The sequence below is a fragment of the Primulina tabacum genome, chromosome 4 (assembly GCF_025594145.1).
Source record: "Primulina tabacum isolate GXHZ01 chromosome 4, ASM2559414v2, whole genome shotgun sequence".
NCBI classification, from domain to species: Eukaryota; Viridiplantae; Streptophyta; class Magnoliopsida; order Lamiales; family Gesneriaceae; genus Primulina; species Primulina tabacum.
Window position 1 is genome coordinate 19857412 of NC_134553.1, and position 21326 is coordinate 19878737.

The 21326-nt window shown below is 39.0% G+C and overlaps 2 protein-coding genes across 2 annotated transcripts; one reads left to right on the forward strand and one right to left on the reverse strand.

Annotated features, from left to right (window-relative positions):
• Positions 1 to 1209: 1209 nt before the first annotated feature.
• On the reverse strand, positions 1210 to 5006 carry LOC142541582 (uncharacterized). Its single transcript, XM_075648084.1, has 10 exons — positions 4633 to 5006; positions 3837 to 3922; positions 3379 to 3445; positions 2777 to 2919; positions 2481 to 2529; positions 2257 to 2394; positions 2044 to 2124; positions 1773 to 1949; positions 1478 to 1564; positions 1210 to 1396 (listed from the first exon to the last, which is right to left on the reverse strand). The coding sequence occupies exons 1-10, from the start codon at positions 4942 to 4944 to the stop codon at positions 1334 to 1336; spliced, it is 1203 nt and encodes a 400-aa protein (XP_075504199.1). The 5' UTR covers positions 4945 to 5006; the 3' UTR covers positions 1210 to 1333.
• A 213-nt stretch (positions 5007 to 5219) lies between these two features.
• On the forward strand, positions 5220 to 6884 carry LOC142541583 (uncharacterized). Its single transcript, XM_075648085.1, has 2 exons — positions 5220 to 6430; positions 6745 to 6884. The coding sequence occupies exon 1, from the start codon at positions 5292 to 5294 to the stop codon at positions 6231 to 6233; it is 942 nt and encodes a 313-aa protein (XP_075504200.1). The 5' UTR covers positions 5220 to 5291; the 3' UTR covers positions 6234 to 6430; positions 6745 to 6884.
• The last annotated feature ends 14442 nt before the right edge of the window (positions 6885 to 21326 follow it).

A 21326-nucleotide genomic window follows, 5' to 3' on the forward strand; every position in this document is an offset into this window, starting at 1 on the left:
AGTGTTTAATTAATTCAACACTAAAATTAATTTAATTTAGTCCATAATAATTTTTATGAAAATCACAATTTTCAAATACATTATTTGTTTGGCCAACTTTTAATTTATGAACACTTACTCAAATTAAAAGTTACATTCTCCTTATAGAAGTCATACTTCTTATTTTATTTACGCTTATAAACTCCTTTATAAGACGTTCAACACATTGAACTATTTTTCTTCTCAACATGATCTAGTAAGCTAGTACTTGTGTGGCACTCAATGGTTCATTGATACAACTAGCAGTGGGTTCACATCTCCATGTGATTCGGGACTAAACATGTACCTCAATTGCTCCATTCTTACTTATCAACTCCTTGATAATAAGAACGTCAGAACTCAAGTCTGATAGTATCCAACCAATCATGTTAAACGCCTAGCAGCATCGTTTACATAATTTCTTAGGTATCAAATGATAGTGTCTGTAAGAACCATTCAATTATGGTTAGCGTACAGTACGGTCCTTTCATCTTATATATCCCGACCGATTCGACAACCATTGGTATATCGACAGCTGTCAATGAATCGATACTATGTGTAATGTCGTAGTTGCATCGATGGTGTAATCTATGAAACCCCTTTCATAATTACCACCATACTCTGATCAGATATTTCATACTACATATACATGTGATCACATAGGATATCCATACCCAAAGGTAAGCAGTGAATCCCGGACTACAATGCATCGACTCCTATATGTTTCGACAAAATATCCAACCTTACCACCTGATGACCCCATGAGAGTCGGTAAACAAGTCAAAGTGCAATGCTAGCATATAGAGTCTCAATGTTGTCCCGGGTCATAAGGACTAAAGATGTACAACCATAAACTAGGAAGTTACCACTCGATAAGTGAGAACCACTTGGAAAGTCCTTTATGGAGGGTTATTCAGTGCACTCTACAAGGAGCACCTATCTGCATGTTTGGACATCATAATGTCCCCTACTAATGAAACATGGTACTCACATCGCAGATACTAGTCTCGAACTCGAGCGGCCTATATCCTTCTTAGCGACGGCTGAATCGACTCGGAACTGTTTAGAATATACAGTATTGCAAATATGAGTTTCATGATACTCATCATATGAGCATCTTATATTCTTTCTACTATTTGTATATTTAAGGACTTTATCTATGCAACTAGCATGAGTATACAGATAAAGATATGCCAAAACAATAATTTCAAATATTATTAAAATAAAGATTGTTTATTAATAGAGTTTAAAAATGAACCTTCGGCCAACACTTGGCTCGACAGGCACCTACTCTAACAATAACATCAGCATTCCATTAGGCACTAATATTCTCAATGGAAGCACCTTTATCCATCCTTTTCATTATACCAGCTATAACCTGCTCATTATGGACAAATGTCTCAGAAGAAATCAAGAGCTTTTTAGCACTTAAAAAATTCTTCATGGTAATGACTCGTACCTTTCCAGGACCTAATTCGTAGCTCTTTGCCAACCCTCTGCTTAATAGAGTCTTCATTGTCGTCTCCCATTGAACTGGATTAGTCACCTGAAGTTGCAGAGTAAAGGAATGATTAGGATATAATCCATAGCTCTTAGGCTCAACAGAACAATATCCAGAGGTGCAAAACCAATCTTATACTTTTGTGCATGTGAGGAGTGGGGAAGGCGAGGGATGAGCTGCACTACTTCTAAATAAAATAAACAAAATTGTTCACTGAGTAGGGATTGGTCCATCTCTGAAGTTGCCAGTTTACCTGACGAGCAAGTATTTTCTTTATAGTTTCGGGATCCGCATGTGGTTCTGCGTCAACATTAGATATAACTGGTATTCTGGGACTTCGAATTTCTGTAGACGCCAAAGCAGCTTCTAGTCTTGATACAGCTGGTTCCATAAAACTACTGTGGAAAGCACCAGCTACAGCTAACCGGACCTGTTAAAGCAAAATTATGTGGTTAGACATCGAAAGACTAAAATTATTATCTAAAGAAAAAATATGTCAAGAGGCAATAAAAGAAAGAATTTACCGTCATTCTAGCCTTGAATGATTTTGCTTTCTTTTCCACAGCTTCAATTCCTTTAAGTCCTCCAGAGACAGCATAATTTCCCTATGAAGACAATACATCTTAATCGATCAATGTAATACATTCCACAGGATCAAATTAAGAAAAATAACTGGCTGAAATTATAGCCAAATATATGCAGTCTTATTGGAGATCCAAAAGAGGATACGAACTAACAGTGCACAAGAAATTTGCGATTTGAACTTTGCTTGCTTCATGTACTTCCTCATTGGCAGCATCACAAAGCTCTTGCACCTTTGCAGAGTCTAGACCAATAATACTAACCATTGCACTTTTAGCAGCATCAGAAGCATCCTGATGATAGCAAAAGAAATAGCATTTCAGAGAGTTCTTTAATACATTTGTTAACATATACATTAACGGGATAGGTTTAGAAGTACCTGCATGGTTTCACCCCTTAATTTAACCAGTTTCAGCCCATCCTCGAAGCTGCATCATGAAAACAAACCATCAGAAATAAACTTGAACTTGGTCACAAGTTAATGCGAATGTTTTTTTCTTTTTTGGAATGAAGGTTTTTTTATAAAAAAAATATAGTTTTATACTTTCAGCTCTCAGATAAAAATCCATTTGTGCATGCTGCCACAAAGTATATGAAACCCAATCCAAGGCTTGTATTCACAATGCAATCATCACAAATTCGAGCTATAACATAACATTCCCTCAGAAATTGCACCTGAAAGCCCCAGCAAACGCAAGAGCAGTGTATTCTCCCAAACTCAATCCACATGTCACGTCCACAGAGTCAATTATTTGCTGCCCACCATGACGAGCTCGGAGCACCTCAACTGCAGCTAAACTTGTCACATAGATAGCTGGCTGAGGAAATGGTAACAAAAAATAAGTCGGTTATAACTTAACTTTTATATAACCAGAATTATGTCCACAGGTTGACAAGAATAATTATAAGGCTGCATTTCCGAAGCAAAATATCTATGATCACCCAAGAGTGCACCGGAATTGTGATTAGACGAAGAGGGTTAAAAAATCACATTATATGAGACTATATCATGTATCTAATTTTTGAAAAAATGATCCTGAATAAGAACATTACTTTCAAAAAATGTCAATTAAATGTCATTTTGCTTTTACGACTAAAACCCAATGTTTCAGGGCATCATTTTCCCTTAATTTGTGATGAATAAGTGACTCAAGATGATTGCATTATAATTTAGAATTGTAAATGCAGGAAGAGTTTTTCTATTGTATGTTGCATTTTTTGAAAATGCACGATAGGGTTGTTAGAAAAACATGAAAACTCCTATAATGGAGGCATACCTGGCTTAGAACGGTGCTGTCAAGCTTTTCCTTTGGTCCATTAATGCAAATATCCAAAATGTCGAACCTTGACACAGTATAACAGTTCATTAACATGTATACTAAAACAACATATAAACAACTAATTCAATAGAAATTTCTCTTTAAAAAGACGGTGCTATAAATACATAAATGAAAGGATTAATCACAACCAAACAGCCTGGGTGTATAGATTAATTCCACGAGCTGATTATAGGAATTCTGTGAATGCTATGCTTAAGCCACCCTGTATTATTACCACCTATGCATCTCTTGCAAATGGAAATTCATGATGAGAGCAGATATGTTGGAAAGAGACAATAGATTGAGCTGAAGATGTTAAACTGTGAAAGATTAAATAGCTGTTATTCTTTGATCTCCTAATGATATGCAGGGCTATCAGAAGCAATTAGCTCTTATACTCATGCAGTTGGATATACCCCAAAATATCATTGGCTCTTTTGTACAGTTCAGCCACAGCAGGCACTTTCTGAGCCTCCACGCCCATTCCAACAGCTTGTGCGCCCTTTAAAGATGAAATATAGATATAATAAATCATATATATAGTCTTACAGTCGTGCGATCAATTATTATATCTTACTAGGTGTCAACTTCGAGTTCAATCTACAAGTAGAAAATACACACACTCGCACATTTCCAAATTTAAAACTGAGTAACTGACAATTGTAAACTCCACTGTTCTAATAGATGAAACGTTCTTAATCTTTTTCCCCATTTGAATCAAACTCTTTCATAAATTATAAGTAAATGATCAGAATCATAAAGTGCACCAATTTCCTTATTGTCAGCAACTAAGCTGGACTTCATTTCCTACGTCAACAAGGATAAAAACATTTTATCCACAACATTTGCGCTAAACAGAAATAGCCAGTCATTCTATAACGAACAAATTCCAAACTTGAGAAATAAAAGAAATTAAAAAATAAAACATGAATGTTCTGGCTTATCCACTATAAAAGTTGCGATTGAATCAGAAACATTGAAAAAAAATATAAAGCTTCAACATCATTCCGTGATCAGCACTTGCCACATAATCAAACATCAATTGTACAAAAAAGTAATAAAGACTATTCAATTAGCAAGATAAGGTTTTCCCAGCTTTCAGAATAAAAATTAACCAATAAAAACGCAATAAAGTGCAATGCTACAGGCAACTTCGATCCACATTTAGAATTAAAACCTATAAATTGTCCAAAAATGTAATCGAAATCATACCTGGCCAGGAAAGAGGAAAGCAGAAGAAGGCTTATAGTCCCTGAAGAGCGCATCATCAACAGCGGTGTGAGATCCGACGGCTACGCTCATGAAAACCCTCGATTTTGCCAAATTCAAGCGAGAAATCCTCCGACTTTCATTCCTGAAACCCAGAGGACTGTAGCTTCTGCAAGATTCCGGAGCTCCAGAAGTGCATTTCTTGAGAGAAATAGAAGGTAGAACAATAGAGGAACTCATTGGGGATAGAGATGAGAGATTGAAGCGAATGAGATCGAGAGGCAATCGATGGCCGCGGTGGAGAAGTGCATGCATTAGCCAGCAGAGTTTGTGTTTATATTTTATATAAGGCGGAATTTACAAAGAAATGCTTCCAATTCTCGTCAGCTCAGATATCAACTTCCTCTATTTTTTTTTTAAATATTAGAAGTCATTTGATTAAAACGTTTTATCATTGGCCGCATTTGTTCTTCTTTACTGTTGGTATAAATAAGTTGATTTGTGGTAGTTGAGTTTTGAGACTTCATTTCACAAAATCATAATTTGATATACGGAGAAAGAGTTTTCTCATTCATCAATGGAGTTTTGCCTCCACATTATGTCTCGCTTTCTTTCTAATATGGTATCAGAGCATTGAACCCGATTGCTCCTCTATTCTCGCCATGGTGAAAGCTAATGCGCCACATCTTCAAGCTACGACTTCACAGAGTGGGAGAATTATCGATGATTCGAGCAGCCCGTATTTTCTCCAAAATGGTGATCATCCTGGTCTAGTGCTTGTATCTCACTTCCTTGCAGGTAACAATTATAATACCTGGAGTCGTGCGATGTCTATGGCGCTTACTGCTAAGAATAAGCTGGTTTTCGTTGATGGAACGTTCATGCGTTCTTCTCCTGAAGATTTGTTGTATGGTGCCTGGATTAGATGCAATAGTATGGTGATTTCATGGCTACTTAATGCTGTGAGTCGAGAAATAGCTGATAGCCTCATGTATATGGCTACCGCACATGATATTTGGATAGATCTCCGCGAAAGGTTTAATCAAGGTAATGCACCTCGAATTTTTCAAATCAAAAGTTTATTGACTGGTTTACAACAAGGTTCAATGGATGTTAGCACTTACTATACTCGTCTGAGAACTTTGTGGGATGAATTGAAGGATTTCCAGCCGGTATCGGTGTGTAATTGTGGTTCTATGAAGGATTGGGCGAAGTACCAAAATCAAGATTATGTTATGCAATTTCTGATGGGACTCAATGAGTCATATGCTCAGATTCGTGCCCAAGTTCTAATGATGGATCCGATTCTTGTAATTTCGAAGATCTTCTCATTGGTGGTTCAAGAAGAACGTCAACGATCCATACATTCTGACATTTCTGGTTCGTCATTGGATCACTCTTCACACTCGTCCCCTCATCCGAGCATAGCGATTGTCAAGGGACCTTCATATGGTAAATATGATAAAGGTAGAAAATCAGATCTGCCAACTTGTTCTCACTGTCATTATCCAGGCCATACCAGTGATAAATGCTACCAATTGCATGGATATCCACCAAGTCATCCCAAATACAAGCCGAAGCAATATTTCTGTAACCACCAGTAATGCATCTAAAGTTCGAGCAAACCATCTTACAGTTGCTGATACTCCAACAAATTCACAGCCAACAAGCAGTGCACCTGATTCGCTAAGTCCCGACCAATGCAAGCAGCTCCTTGCCTTCTTGAGCACTCAACTGCAGCTTGGCTATGGCACCACTATGGATTCAAAGCAACTTGAGGCATCTGCATCGTGTCTCAGTGGTATCTCTTCATTATCCTTTTATGATTCTTCTATCCTTAATAATCATTGGGTCCTAGACACGGGAGCCACACATCATATTTTCTGTTCTTTTGCGTATTTTCATTCCTATAAAGCCACAAATTCCACAGTCACACTACTTGACAATTCCACAGTGGAAGCAACACATATAGGATCTGTTTTGTTGTCCCCTAACTTGATACTCGAGATTGTGCTTTTTGTTGGCAGCTTCCAATTCAATCTTGTTTCTGTTAGCTCTCTGACCGAACATCTAAAGTGTTATGTGTCCTTTTTTTCTGATTCTTGTGTCATTCAGGATATCACCAAGGAAAGGAGGATTGGGACGGGTAGCCGCGTTGGTAACCTTTATGTTCTGAATCCATCCAACACTTTTCCTACAGTCTATAATGTTTCTCTTACTCATAGCCAATTATTGCATTATAGAATGGGGTATCCCTCTTCGCCTAGATTGTCTATATTAGGCCAGTTATTTCATGATGGTTCAATAAATCCAAGTCATGTACTTGACTGTTCAATTTGTCACCTAGCTAAACAAAATAGATTATCATTTTCTCCCAACAATCTAACTTGTGATATTCCTTTTGAGTTAATTCACATTGATGTTTGGGGTCCATTTCATCCTTTGAGTGTTGAAGGATATAAGTATTTTCTTACCATTATTGATGATCACACACGATACACTTGGATATATTTGATGAAAGCCAAATATGATGTTTTGTGTATCGTACCTGATTTTTACAAGATGGTCGATACACAATTTGGTTCCAAAGTCAAATCTGTTTGTTCTGACAATGCCCCAGAATTGAATTTCTCCAATTTTTCAAGGCCGAGGGAATTGTATCTTATCATTCATGTGTTGAACGACCACAACAAAATTCCATTGTGGAACGAAAACATCAACACATCTTGAATGTAGCTCGAGCTTTGTTGTTTCAATCACATGTCCCTTTAGTTTATTGGAGTGATTGTGTCTCTACTGTAGTCTACCTCATCAACTGAACTCCTTCTTCACGTCTTTCTGATAAAAGTCCCTTTGAGTTGTTGTTTCAGAAGCTGCCAGCTTACTCTCACCTTAGGTCGTTCGGGTGTCTTTGCTATGGCTCTACACTTTTGAGCCAACGTTCCAAATTTTCTCCTCGTGCCATCAAATCCGCATTTCTTGGATATCCCTCAGGTTATAAAGCCTATATACTTCTCAACATTGACACCAATGAAGTTTATATATCTCGGGATGTTGTTTTTCGTGAGCAAATTTTCCCGTTTGCAGAACAATCATCTCCACCCGACTCTTCTTCTCATTTTTTTTCTGAAAATGTCATTCCCACACATATTCATCTACCATCACCAGCTACTGACCCACTACCGCAATCTCATTCTAAAAGAGTGTCCACCAAGCCTGGTCACCTCCGTGACTATCATTGTTTTGCTACTTCCTTATGCTCACCCGAGCTGTCTACTGCTCACCCCCTGTCATTGGTTCTTAGCACTCATCGAATTTCACCTTCCTACCGAGCTTTTGTCAACAATATTTCATCCATTCCTGAGCCTAACACATTCTCTCAGGCGGTTCAACACCCGGAGTAGTGTCAGGCCATGACTGATGAGCTGAGTGCTTTAGAGAGCAATAACACTTGGACCATTGTTTCCTTGCCTACTGGTAAACACGTCGTTGGCTGCAAATGGGTCTACAAAGCCAAGTTCCTAGCAGATGGGACTCTCAAACGATATAAGGCCCGCTTGGTCGCAAAAGGATATACACAACAAGAAGGGGTGGATTATTTTGAGACATTTTCTCCTGTTGCTAAGTTGACCACAGTCCGAACCTTATTAGCTTTAGCAGCCATTCGAGGATGGTCCTTGACGCAACTTGATGTAAAAAATGCATTTTTGCATGGTGACTTATTTGAGGAGGTTTACATGTCACTTCCTCCCGGATATGAACGAAAGGGGGAATCATTGCCACTAATGCTGTTTGCAAGCTACAAAAATCCTTATATGGACTCAAACAAGCCTCTCGGCAATGGTTTGCTAAGTTCTCTTCCACTCTTCCCAAGATTGGCTTCGTTCAATCCCATGTGGACAGTTCCCTATTTGTTCGTACACACGGTGATGTATTCTTGGCCTTGTTGGTATATGTGGATGACATAGTAATCGCCACAAATAATGACACTGAAGCTGAGAGTTTGAAACTTTCTTGAACATGCAATTCAAGTTAAAGGACTTAGGCGACTTGAAGTATTTCTTGGGCATTGAGGTAACCAGATCTTAACGAGGTATATACATATGTCAGCGTCATTACGCACTTCAGTTAGTCACTGAAGCCGGACTTATTGGGAGTAAACCTCGCACAACTCCCATGGATGCCAATTCGAAACTCAGTCAAGATGATGGTGAGTTATTAGCAGACCCGTCCATGTATCGTAGGCTTGTAGGAAAGCTACTTTACCTCACTATCACACGTCCGGACTTGGCCTATTTAGTAAACAGACTTAGTCTGTTTGTTTCGGCACCACGAACTGCTCATTTGAAATCTGTGTATTCAGTTCTAAGATATGTGAAGGGTACAGCAGGTCAGGGCTTGTTCTAAAGTTCGAAAACCGAAGCCAAATTGCATGTGTTCTCGGACTCTGATTGGTCTGCGTATCCTGATTCACGTCGCTCAGTCACTGGATTTTGTGTGATGCTGGGCAGCTCATTAATTTCCTGGAAATCAAAGAAGCAAAAAACAGTGTCTAAATCTTCTGCTGAAGCCGAGTACAGGTCCAGGGCAAATGCTACTTGTGAAGCCGTCTGGATGATTTCATTGCTCAGAGATTTATGCACGGTGGTTGACGTACCAGTGACGCTGTTTTGTGACAACCAATCAGCCATTTATATAGAATCCAACCATGTATTTCATGAGCGTACAAAACATATTGAAATTGACAGTCACATTGTGCGCGAAAGAATACAATCAGGCATTATTCGAGTACTACATGTTGCCACCCATTTGCAACTTGGAGATATATTCACTAAGGCTCTTCTTCCTACAAAGCTTCGAGCACTGATGGTCAAGATGGGAATTGAAAATATTCACTCCCCATCTTGAGGGGGAATATTAGAAGTCATTTGATGAAACACGTTTTATCATTAGTCGCATTTGTTCTTCTTTACTGTTGGTATAAATAGGTTGACTTGTGGTAGTTGAGTTTCGAGACTTCATTTTACAAAATCACAATCTGATATACAGAGAAAGAGCTTTTCTCATTCATCAATGGAGTTTTGCCTCCACATTATGGAGTTTTGCCTCCACATTATGTCTCGCTTTCTTTCTAATATTAAAATTTATTCACGACTCTACTTCTCTACTATTTTATCTTTACTATTCTCTATTATTTTATTTCATTTTATAATATTTGAGAGATGTATAAAAACTGCTCAATGGAAGACACCAACTTTTTTTTCTCTTTTTACCCCTTAATTTACAATTAATGTTATTGTGGGGACCCGAACCTAATTCGTCTTCTGGGATTAAGTGGATCAATTAATTAATCTGAGTCTAAATTTTTTTTTTTAAAAAAACATGAGTGCGCAGCATATGAAATAAATCTTATTTCATTTATAAACATCAAAAATAAAGTACAAGTCTTGTACAAAATATATTCATCTCAAACTAGGGTTCAACAATTATACATCAAGTGTTGAAAGCCAAATCTACTTCTAAGTCCGGATCTCCAGGCTAATCTTGAACTCTCATCTCTTCTTGACCCTGATCCCGTCCCACCTGTTGTCATGCACACATACAAACACAACAACAGCCGGATAACTCCGGTGAGAATATGATTCCCAGTATAAACAACGTATACATGCAATCATATAAACATATATAAAAGCATATAACAGTTATCAAGAACATGTATCAAAATCTGAAAACATGAATCGATATAAAGCTGTAAATCACACTCTGTGACTCTTAATCTCTGACTCGACTCTTATCTAATCTAGGGATCCCGGTTGAATAAGAATGCAACAGTCTCATACATACTCTCCTCAGCTAGATGGTGATATGTTCTTATTCCCAGACTTTGGCTATCTATATCGAATATCTGCAATAGAAGTCGATCTACTCCTAAGCACATCGATATACACCAAAAGTCCAGTGACCTGGCGGTTCTGCCAAAGACTAGGTACATCTGCCCAAGACTCGTCTCATAACACATGCTTGACTATAAATCAATAGACTAAGCATATCAATATCAGGAATTACAAATGTATCAAAGCAATAACAAATAAGTATGTGGTTTTGGAAAACTCAATTCGAATCTAACTCGAGTCGTATCTCCCGGTCAACATTGATTTATACCTTTCTTTTCGTAGTTCTGACGAAGTCGAAGTCTGAAATTCGAAGCTGTCAATACTCAATCTGGAAATGACATTATTGAGGAGTACAATATCAATATACAACTCAAATCAATACTGGATATAATCAGAACTCAATCTAATTCTGTTTCGACGGCATAATTGCACAATTTCGATATACCCAGCAATACAAATCAACAGATATCAATCTCAACAACTCATAATCGATAACAAACTCAATCGGATACCAAATCTGTATAATCTCAATCAAATCAATTCTGAAAAATCATAACAATTTCATACGGTATCCGTTTTTTCGATCTGATTTCAATTATACGATGTCTAAATTCTCAGGAACACAGAATAGTAAGCAAATCATGATTCCTCCAACACATGAATTTCGAACCATATCAAACCATAAATAAACTTACGTCTTGTCGAAGCTCTTGACAAGAGAAGTACAGTAATGAAATCGGATTGAAAATCGGACGGGCGGATCTTGCGTAAATCACAATTTCTAAAGGATGAAAAGCTTGAGGGGCTATGGAGCTTTTCTCGTTCTTCTTTTCTGCATGTCTAAGGCAATTGATAAGTTTGCATATACTAATATGCATGAGAAGTCATGTGGCTCATTCTTCGTGTATCTCAAGCGGCGCTCGGGCGGTTAGAAATTACCGCTCGGGCGGGGAACATTCTGTCCGAGCACTATACTTGTGGTACACTAGCGCTCGGGCGGTTATTTTCTACCGCTCGGGCGCCAGACGTTCTGTCCGAGTGCTAAATTTGTTGTACATTGGTGCTCGGACGGTCATTTTCTACCGCTCGGGCGCCAGACGTTTTGTCCGAGTACTAACTTATGGTGCATTGGCGCTCGGCTTCTCCACTCACATCTTACTTTCGCTCCTGAAATCTCAATTCTGTCAATTAATTAATGTCTGATTACAGTGATAAAATCTCGGGCATTACATTTCTCCCCCCCACTAAGATCTGATTTCGTCCTCGAAATCACGGGCAATCAAATCAGATACGATAAGAAATGTATAACACAAGCTAAATAGGAAACTCACATCAGTGAAATAACTCTGTAAATTTCTGTCTCATGTCTGATTCAGTTTCCCAGGTAGCTTATTCAATGACATGACGACTCCACTGAACTTTCACAAGCGGAATAGTCTTCGTTCTGAGTTGCTTTTCTTTACGATCAAGAATCTGAATCAGTTTTTCAAAATAACTCAGAGTCTCATCAAGTTCTGCCTCGTCTGGCTGAAGAATATGAGATGCATCAGGAAGATACTTCCGTAATAAAGATACATGAAAGACATCATGTATTCTAGATAGCGAAGGCGGTAGGGCGAGTCGATAGGCACAATCTCCTATCTTCTCTAGAATCTCATATGGCCCAATATAACGTGGGGACAACTTCCCTTTCTTGCCAAATCTAACAACAGCTCTGAAAGGAGAAATCTTCAAAAATACTCTGTCTCTTGCCTCAAACACTAGAGTTCGATGACGTATATTGGCATATTTGGTCTGTCTGTCTTGAGCTGTTTTCATTCTCTGACGAACCAGCTTCACTTTCTCAGTCATATCTCGAATCATATCAGGCCCAATCTCAGGTACCTCAGAAATATCATCCCAATAAAGAGGGGATCTGCACTTTCTGCCGTACAACGCTTCAAACGGAGCCATCTCTATATTCGTCTGATAGCTGTTGTTGTACGAAAACTCACAAAGAGGCAAAGAATCTTGTCAATTAGTGCCAAAATCTAGCACTACAGCTCTAAGCATATCTTCCAATGTCTGGATAGTCCGCTTTGACTGTCCGTCTGTCTGTGGATGATATGCAGTACTCAAGTGCAATTTAGTACCTAGAGCTTGCTACAAACTGTGCCAAAAATGCGAAGTAAAGCGAGGATCATGGTCTTAAACAATCGACTTCGGCACTCCATGCAATCTGACCACTTCTCTGACATAAATCTTTGCCATCTAGTCATGTCTGTACATCATCTTGTACGGAATAAAACATGCTGATTTGGTCAATCTGTCAATCACAACCCAAATCGCATCACAACCTCGGGAAGAACGTGGTAGCTTCGTCACAAAATCCATAAAAATGTGATCCCATTTCCATTCTGGAATAGACAAGCTGTGTAATAAATCTCCTGGTTTCTTTCTTTCTGCTTTTACCCGTTGGCAATTCAGACACTTGGATACAAATTCGGCAATGTCTGCTTTCATCTGTTTCCACCAAAACTGTCTTTTCAAATCATTATACATCTTTCTGCCTCCATGATGAATACTAAATCGACTACTGTGCACTTCAGACAATATCTGTCTTTTCAAATCTGAAACATCTGGCACAACAATACGATTACTCACATATAATACATCATCACTAACCTGATATTCTGATCGATGCCCTGCTCTGACCATCGATATCGTGTTCTGAACATTCTGATCAACTTTCTGTGCTTCTTTAATTTTCAAAAGCAGCTCTGGTTCAACTTGAACAGTATAGAGTCTCAACGAATTACAATCTGTTTCAAATATTAATCCAGACAAACAACAATTTTCAATCAAATTTGAAACACCAATATTCGATAAGGATAAAGAACATACCTTTCGACTCAGTGCATCAGCTGCTCCATTAGATTTTCCCGGATAGTATTTGATTTCACAATCAAAATCTTTCAATAAATCAAGCCATCTTCATTGCCTCATATTCAGTTCTGAATGTGAAAACAGATATTTCAGACTCCTGTGATCAGAATAAATCTCAAATTTCTCACTATATAGATAATGTCGTCAAATTTTCAATGCAAATACGATGGCCGCCAATTCAAGATCATGAATTGGGTAGCGAGTCTCATGTGTCTTCAATTGTCTTGAGGCATAGGCAATAACATGTCCTCGCTGCATCAAAACACAACCCAGTCCTCTGTGAGAAGCATCACAATACAAAACAAAATCACCAGTACCTGACTGGAATAGTCAACACCGGAGCACTGGTCAATGTCTTCTTCAATTCAAGGAAACTAGACTCACACTCTTCTGACCAAACAAATGGTGCATTCTTCTGAGTCAGCTGCGTAATCGGTTTAGCAATACTGGAGAAATCTTTGATAAATCGTCTGTAATAACCTGCTAAACCCATGAAATTGCGTATCTCTGGCACAGATGTTGGTCTAGGCCAATTTATCACGGCCTCAACTTTGCTAGGATCAACAGAAATACCATCTCCAGATATATTATGACCCAGAAATACAACCTGTCTCAGCCAAAACTCACATTTCAACAGCTTTGCATACAATTTCTCAGCCCTCAGAATTCTCAATACAGTTATCAAATGCTCAGCATGATCAATCATATTCTTGGAATAAATCAGAATATCATCGATAAAAATAATCACAAAATCATCGAGATACTTCTGAAACACACGGTTCATCAAACCCATAAATACAGTAGGAGCATTCGTTAAACCAAACGGCATAACTATAAACTCATAACGGCCATACCTGGTTCTGAAAGCTGTCTTCGATATATCAGAAACTTTAACTCTCAGTTGATGATATCCAGACCTCAGATCGATCTTGGAATAAACAGAAAAACCCTGCAACTGATCAAATAAATCATCGATACGAGGCAAATGATATTTGTTCTTTACCGTAGCCTTGTTCAGTTGCCGGTAGTCAATGCAGATTCTCATTGAACCGTCCTTCTTTCTAACAAACAATACTGGAGCACCCCAAGGAGAAACACTCAGTCTGATGTAACCCTCGGCCATTAAATCTTCCAACTGATCTTTAAATTCTTTTAGTTCAATCAGTGCTATTCTGTACGGAACTATAGAAATCGGAACTGTACCTGGTACCAATTCAATGCTGAAGTCTATCTCTCGAACTGGAGGAAAACCCGGAATCTCATCTAGGAAGACATCAGCAAACTCACATACCACTGGCAAATCTGCCAATGATGGGCTCGATTTCAGTACGTCTATTGAATACACAAGGAAACCCTCTGCTCCTTTCTGTAATAATCGAGTCATAGATAATGCAGATATCAAAGAAATTCTAGCTCTAGAACCCTTACCGTAAAATTTCCAACCATTACCGTAAAATTTCCATTCATCAGCCATTTCAGGTCTGAATCTTACAATCTTCTGAAAACAATCTACGGTAGCTCTGTACTTGGTCAGCATATCGATACCAATAATGCAGTCAAAATCAGACAACCCAAGTATAATACAATCTAACTCAATCTCATGCCCGTCATACTGTAGCATACAATGTTTTACAGAATTAACTGATATAAGACCTCTCCCCAAAGGTGAAAAGATAGATACTACAGTAGATAATAACTCAACAGGCAATGCATGAATCAATGCAAATCGCTCAGAAATAAATGTATGGGATGCACCCGTATCAATCAATACATAGGCAGTATAATCACAAAAAGAACAGTTACCTGCAACAACATCATCTGGTGCTTCCTGTGCCTGTTCTTCAGTCAATGCAAATACATTGGCTTGCTGTCTAGGAGGCTGGCTAACAATCTGACTTCCTCCTGGCCTTGGCTGCGACTGGGCAGGTGCTGGCTGGAAAGAGTGAACAGCAGATGATCACCTATCAGTCTGAGCCACTGATCCAGATGATTCTGCTCCCTGGGATCTTTGGGATCCTCTCTGTGGACATACTCTAGCAAAATAGTCCCTGCTGTTTGTAGATGTTGCAACTACCAGATACTCCTTGGCATTGCTCTGTGGGATGTCTCCCTCCGCAAGTTCTACAATAAGCCCCTGTAAAACTCTGGCTCTGTCGTGAACCACTGGAGCTGGAGGAACTGCTCCCTGACTTCTTAAACTGTTTTCCTCGGGCTTTCAACTGATCTTTCTTCCCACTGATACTACTGTCACTCTCAAATCTGGGAGGGGGTTGGTGGAACTGAGTAGAAGTTGGTTGCTGTTTCGGTACTAGAGGAACATACGAAGCTCCTTTCTGCCTAATCAGGCCAGCTTCCGCTCCTTTTGCTCTGTTCAGGGCGTCAGCCAAATTATTCGGTCTTCCAGTGTTTACCAATGTAAAAATCTCAGGATTTAGTCCATTAATGAACTGATCAGCAACAACTTCATCATTCTCGGCAACGTGTGGAGCAAAACGCAACAAAGTAGAGTTTGCAAATTTGAGACAGGGTCAGTTGAATATTGAAGAATACCTTATTTAGTGAAATAATTAGTATATAAAATGTTACATCCCCCAAACCCTTGACACATTGTTCACGCCAGTTTTCTGAAATTTGGCCTCCCAAAAACACTTCATACACGAACACACACACTCAAATTCTTAAGGCAAAAATCGGCAGAAGCTCAAGGGAAATTCAAAGCCAAGGTCTTGCTTCGTTCTTCGTCATCGTCAACGGTTTTTCGTGCGTAAATTACGCAAAGATACGCCTATTCTTTCCTTCAAAACATCATCACACCACATTATTTTTTTGACGCATGAAAACATGGAAAAACAAGTGTTACCTATTGGTATTTTCGTTTTTGTGTATATCATGAAATTTCAAGCAAGGTTTGATTCCCAAATTCATGTTTTTTATATGCTTTGAGGGCTGCCATGATGTAGGTATTGATCAAGCATTGTTCTACATGAATTAAGACTCCTAAAACATCACCTAAACACCACACACGAACCTGGACACAATCTGTAAGCAACTTGCTGTCAAGGGAACCAAGGGGGCTCGGTTATGTGTTCTTACAGCTTGGCTTGGTCATGGCTTCTGTCCTGGGCTAGCCAAGGTCACGAGGGAGTCAAGGGAAGAGTCCTAGCCATGCTAGGACTCGAGCTAAGGGGCTGGGAGGAGTCCTTGACAGCAAGGACTCCTACCCGAGAGAAGCTAAGGAGGGGCACGCAAGTTCTGTGTTTTGTGCAGGCTTGTGGGCTCAGTCCAAGGGGCCTGGGCTGGGTCAGATCGAGTCCTTAGGGTCCTTAGTGGGTGCAAAACATGTGGGTTCAGTGGTTGGGTTCGTTGGTAGGGGCCTGGAAGCTAGAACAAGAGTCCTTGTCCAATATGGACTTCTCAGCCACCTTAGGTTAGGGAAGTGGGGGCTTCGTTTTTCTGTTTGGGGTGTTTCCGTGGGATCCTTGGGTCCAGTAGGGTGCTCTAACATGTTGTTCAGGGTCTGGTTCATTATGGCTCGGGGGTGACTCGATAAAATCGGAAGGTGGCTCGGGGTCGAAGATTTTGTGTCATATTAGGGTTTCCTAAACTTAAAAGCTCGAAAAACGGTTCACGGGGGTCGAGTCGTGGTTCATGGGGACTAAAATAATATAAAAAGACTAAATTTAGAATTTATGAATTTTATATTAAAGTTTGGGATTTTTCGGAATTTAAACGCCTTCAAAAAACGTCCAATTACGAATTTATTTAAAAGCCTTGTTTTTAAGCTAAATAAAATTATGGGAATTTTAATTTAGGCTTAAATAATTATTTGGGACATGTTAGAGTCAAGAAAATCAAGAAAACGTCAAAAGCGTAAAATGTCACGTCCATGGGTAAAACGGTCTTTTTACACCGAAAAATTAGTAAACGTCATGGAAGTGCCCTATTTGCTGTTTTATATTCTAATATGATTATGTAACATGTTTATGAATTCCTACATGTTGAAATATGATTTTTAAATGTTCATGGATTATTAAGGGTTAAATTGGACATTTAAAAGATATGTTGCATGCCTGGTTTCAAAATAAAAATGATATTATATGCATGTTTTTATTAAGTAATGATAACATGTTGAAGGACGTGAAGGGATTGTGACTACTACATGTTGGAAATATCGTGAGGGTTATGGTCCCAGTGGGAGCCCGACGATCGTGTTTCCTTGGATACGGATATGAATACGAATATGTTAATACGTAGACCAGGGCCCAGTTGACCGGTGAGAGTGTTGCTGGTGTCCCCCGCTGCCCAGTACTGTGGTTTTTTTTAGATGGATCCATCGCCCAATACGATCAAGAATACGAGTCACAATCACGATCTGAATTCAACAAACACGAACATGAATATGAATATGTTTATGTGATATGTTTATGTTTTTGAAAATGTTTAAGTTTAAAGTTTATGCATCATTAAGAAAATGATATTTTAAGTACAAGTATTTTTCACTGTTATATGTTAACTGTATTACGTATTAATTGTTATCAAAGATGGGACATGTTGAGTTTTTAGACTCACTAGGTGTGTATGATGCAGGTGATATAAATAACTATGATATTGAAGGTCTTGACGAGTGACTTGCCGGACTGTCGCTGCACATAACCCGAGGACCAGCGCTTCTATTTCCGCATTTTAGTTTATGATTATAAGTTAAAGATTTTTACGACATTTTATTTATGCTTTTTGAGAGATTTTGAGAGGTTTAGTATGGGCTACACTTTTCAACATTTATTGCTTTTTAGATTTAGTAAAACGATTTACGATTTCATGTTTGACTATTCCCCTTGGATTTTCAAGTACTAGTTGGATGTTTTATTTTAAAAATGGTGCAACAGTATTTTATGCATATGCATATGTATAGGCCGAAAATGTGAAAAAAAAATTTTCTAGTACTTTTTTAGAAAACGAATAAGTAGATGTTTCAGTTGGTATCAGAGCAAAGGTCCTATAAGGGGTTGTGCCACCATCAGCTCCAGAAAGATCAGTCGTCAAGTCCCAATTTGTAAGTTTTACATGCTTTATATGATTTAATATGTTGTTACCTGCATGATGACATGAATAATATGTTTACGTTACATGTTTACTAGCTTTTTGAATAATTATGCTGTACATGCTTAAATTGCTAAATGAGTTAGGATATGTCACATGATTAGAGAACTTAGATTTAAATGCATGTTTTTTACAGTTAGAATTTGGAAAACGTTCAGATAAAATGCCTCCTAGACGTGCTCCCCGTTATTGAAAATCAAGCCGAGAACAGTGTTAACCATCGAGGGAATGCGCCACCACCCCCTCCTCCATGGGATCCTGCTACCCGTGCTTTAGAAGGGATGGCTCGTCTCTTCGAGCAACAGATACAGCAGCAGCAATTATAGCAGCAACAGCTATAGCAGCAGTTACAGCAGATGCAGCTGCAGCAGCCACCTAGGCCACATCATGATATATATGATCAGTTCCGGACGCTAGGACCGAAGAAATTTTCAGGCACTACCGATCCCTTTACTGCTGAGAGTTTGATCCTGTAACGTCCGAAAAATTAACCTACGTAAACCACATGCATGCAAAATTATTTTAATTTCTTAATTGTTTTAATTAATTGATTTTAAATGCTAGCATGATATTTATGATATGATTAAATGTATAATTGCATGATTAAATGATTATATGACATAATTACATGAAATTAAAGATTTTACCCGAATATTCGATAGTAGGCAGGGAAAAGAAGACCGGAGGACGACCAAGACAAGAATATTTATTTTTCAATAATCAATGGCAAGGCTTCCTAATATGATTTTAAAATGATTTAATTTTTCTAAAAATGGTGGAGTTCGAATTATTTTACGAGTCGAGCTCGATTTTTCCCGAGAAGCCGGTTTTGGGCAAGCAAGGAGTTTTAAAAGATCAAAAATATTATTTTTGAGAAACTAATTTTATAATTTTTATGTTTTAATTAATTAAGTGTTATTGGGCCCAATTTAATTATTTAAAGAAGGCCCAATTATCTTTAAACTTGCAAGCCCAAAACAAAGCCCATTAGCATGTTAATTTATTTATAAATAAGTGTTTTAGGTCTTCTAAACCTCATAATTCAGCCTCCATCAGCCGAGAACACCTTGCACACACTCACAATATTTTCGAAAAATAGGAGGAAAGAAAAAGCTTGTGTTCTTCGTCGTCCGGTCGTCCAACGTCGTACCCTCGCCGAAGATCGTTTATTCGAGCGTTCTAAAATGCAAAGGCACGTTTCCTAAACTTTTTTAAACATCATACAAATCATAATAGGTGTGTGTTTGTTGATTATGCATGAAAAATATTGGTTTTCGATTATTTTACAGTAGAATACGTTTTTTCAAAGTTTTAACGATTTCACGGTTATGCGAAAAATGTTACGAATCCAAGGGTTAAGCTGCCAATACATGATAAAAATATGAATTAATTATGGACTAAAACATGATAAATAATGGAGAATAGTAAGCTGGAACCCAAGGAAATTTCATAAAGAAGAGAACCGTGAGTTATGGGTTGTGCAAATTCAAAGGGTTCGGTTCCTATGCATGGGGGCTTGAGGCTCGACCAGGGCTGTGGGTTGGGTCCTAAGGGTCGTGTTCTAGGTCGGGGTCTGGTCCTAGGGCGGCTAGGGTTCGAGCTAGGGGCTGGGGAAGAGTCCACGTGAAGTGGGACTCTCCCCCACGCGTTGCACACAGCTGGGCTTCGGGAGGGGGCTGCAGCGGGGCTAAGGGCGAGCTAGGTGGTCCATCAGGGTCCTAGGGTGATGGGTAGGGGTCGGGGCATGGGCTGGAGTGGCTGGACGCTTGGGCTCGAGCAAAAACATGGAAATCGGGAGAAGCACCATGGAGGTGCGCTGCGGCTGTCTTCTTGTGCAGGTGGCTTGCGGCTCGGTTTGGGGCTGGGCTAGGTGGTCGGGGAGATGCCTTAGGAAGGTACAGGGAGGGTAGGAAGGGCTGGGATCAGAAGGTGGCTCGGTTGGGTCTTGGCTCATGAAAAACTTGAGGATGGCAGCAAGCTGGTGGAACGCGCGCAGGAGTGGGTTCTTGGTTCAGAAGCTTCGTGCGTGGGTTCCAGGGTAAGGGCTGGTCTGGGCGCGGTCCAAGGATGGTTAGGGTCAGGTGGGCTCGGTGGTGGCTCGGTTGGGAGAGTCCTAGACTAGTTAGGAGTCCTATGGTTCAAAGGGACCTCACACACACACAAGCAGAATCTGATAGGGTCACGGGCAGGAGGTTTAGTGCGAGCCAGGGCCTGGTTCTATGGGCTGGGCTTGGTTAGTATGGTCCCTAGGTGGGTTGGCTAGGGTTTGGCTCGAGTTGGCTTGGGCGTGGCTCGAGTAAATTGGGAGATGGCTCGGTGGTTTCGATTAGGTGTCATATTTCGAATTTAATAAAGAAAAATAGAACCATGGGTCCACGGGTGTGGATCATGACTTAGAAGGGTAGAATAAATACTAAAAATGTTATTTTTAAAATTGGGATCAAAATAACGTGTTTTGGAATTTTCCGGGATTTAATCGCCGCACGTAACGTTAATTAGCGAATTAATTGAAACACTTAGTTTTAAGCTTTATAAAATTATGAAAAATTAGATTTAAGCTTAAATAATTATTAAAAGTCTAAGTTTTCAATTTGGGAATTTTATATTAAGGTTTGGTTAAATTCGGGATTAAAACGCGTTAATATGTCTTATTTAAAGATTAATTTAGAAGTCATCGATTTAAGCCAAATAAAAATATGAGAAAATTCTTATAAGCTTAAATTATTATTTAGAATAATCCTATGTCATTAAATGTGACTAAAAGATAAATTCGAGAAT

Coding starts and splice junctions, on each gene's coding strand:
- LOC142541583 (XM_075648085.1), top strand. CDS start 5,292: ATGGTGAAAGCTAATGCGCCACATCTTCAAGCTACGACTTCACAGAGT.
- LOC142541582 (XM_075648084.1), bottom strand. CDS start 4,944: ATGCATGCACTTCTCCACCGCGGCCATCGATTGCCTCTCGATCTCATT. Junction 3,446..3,836: donor AGAGCCAATGATATTTTGGG/GTATATCCAACT, acceptor TACTGTGTCAAG/GTTCGACATTTTGGATATTT. Junction 1,950..2,043: donor CATTCAAGGCTAGAATGACG/GTAAATTCTTTC, acceptor TTGCTTTAACAG/GTCCGGTTAGCTGTAGCTGG.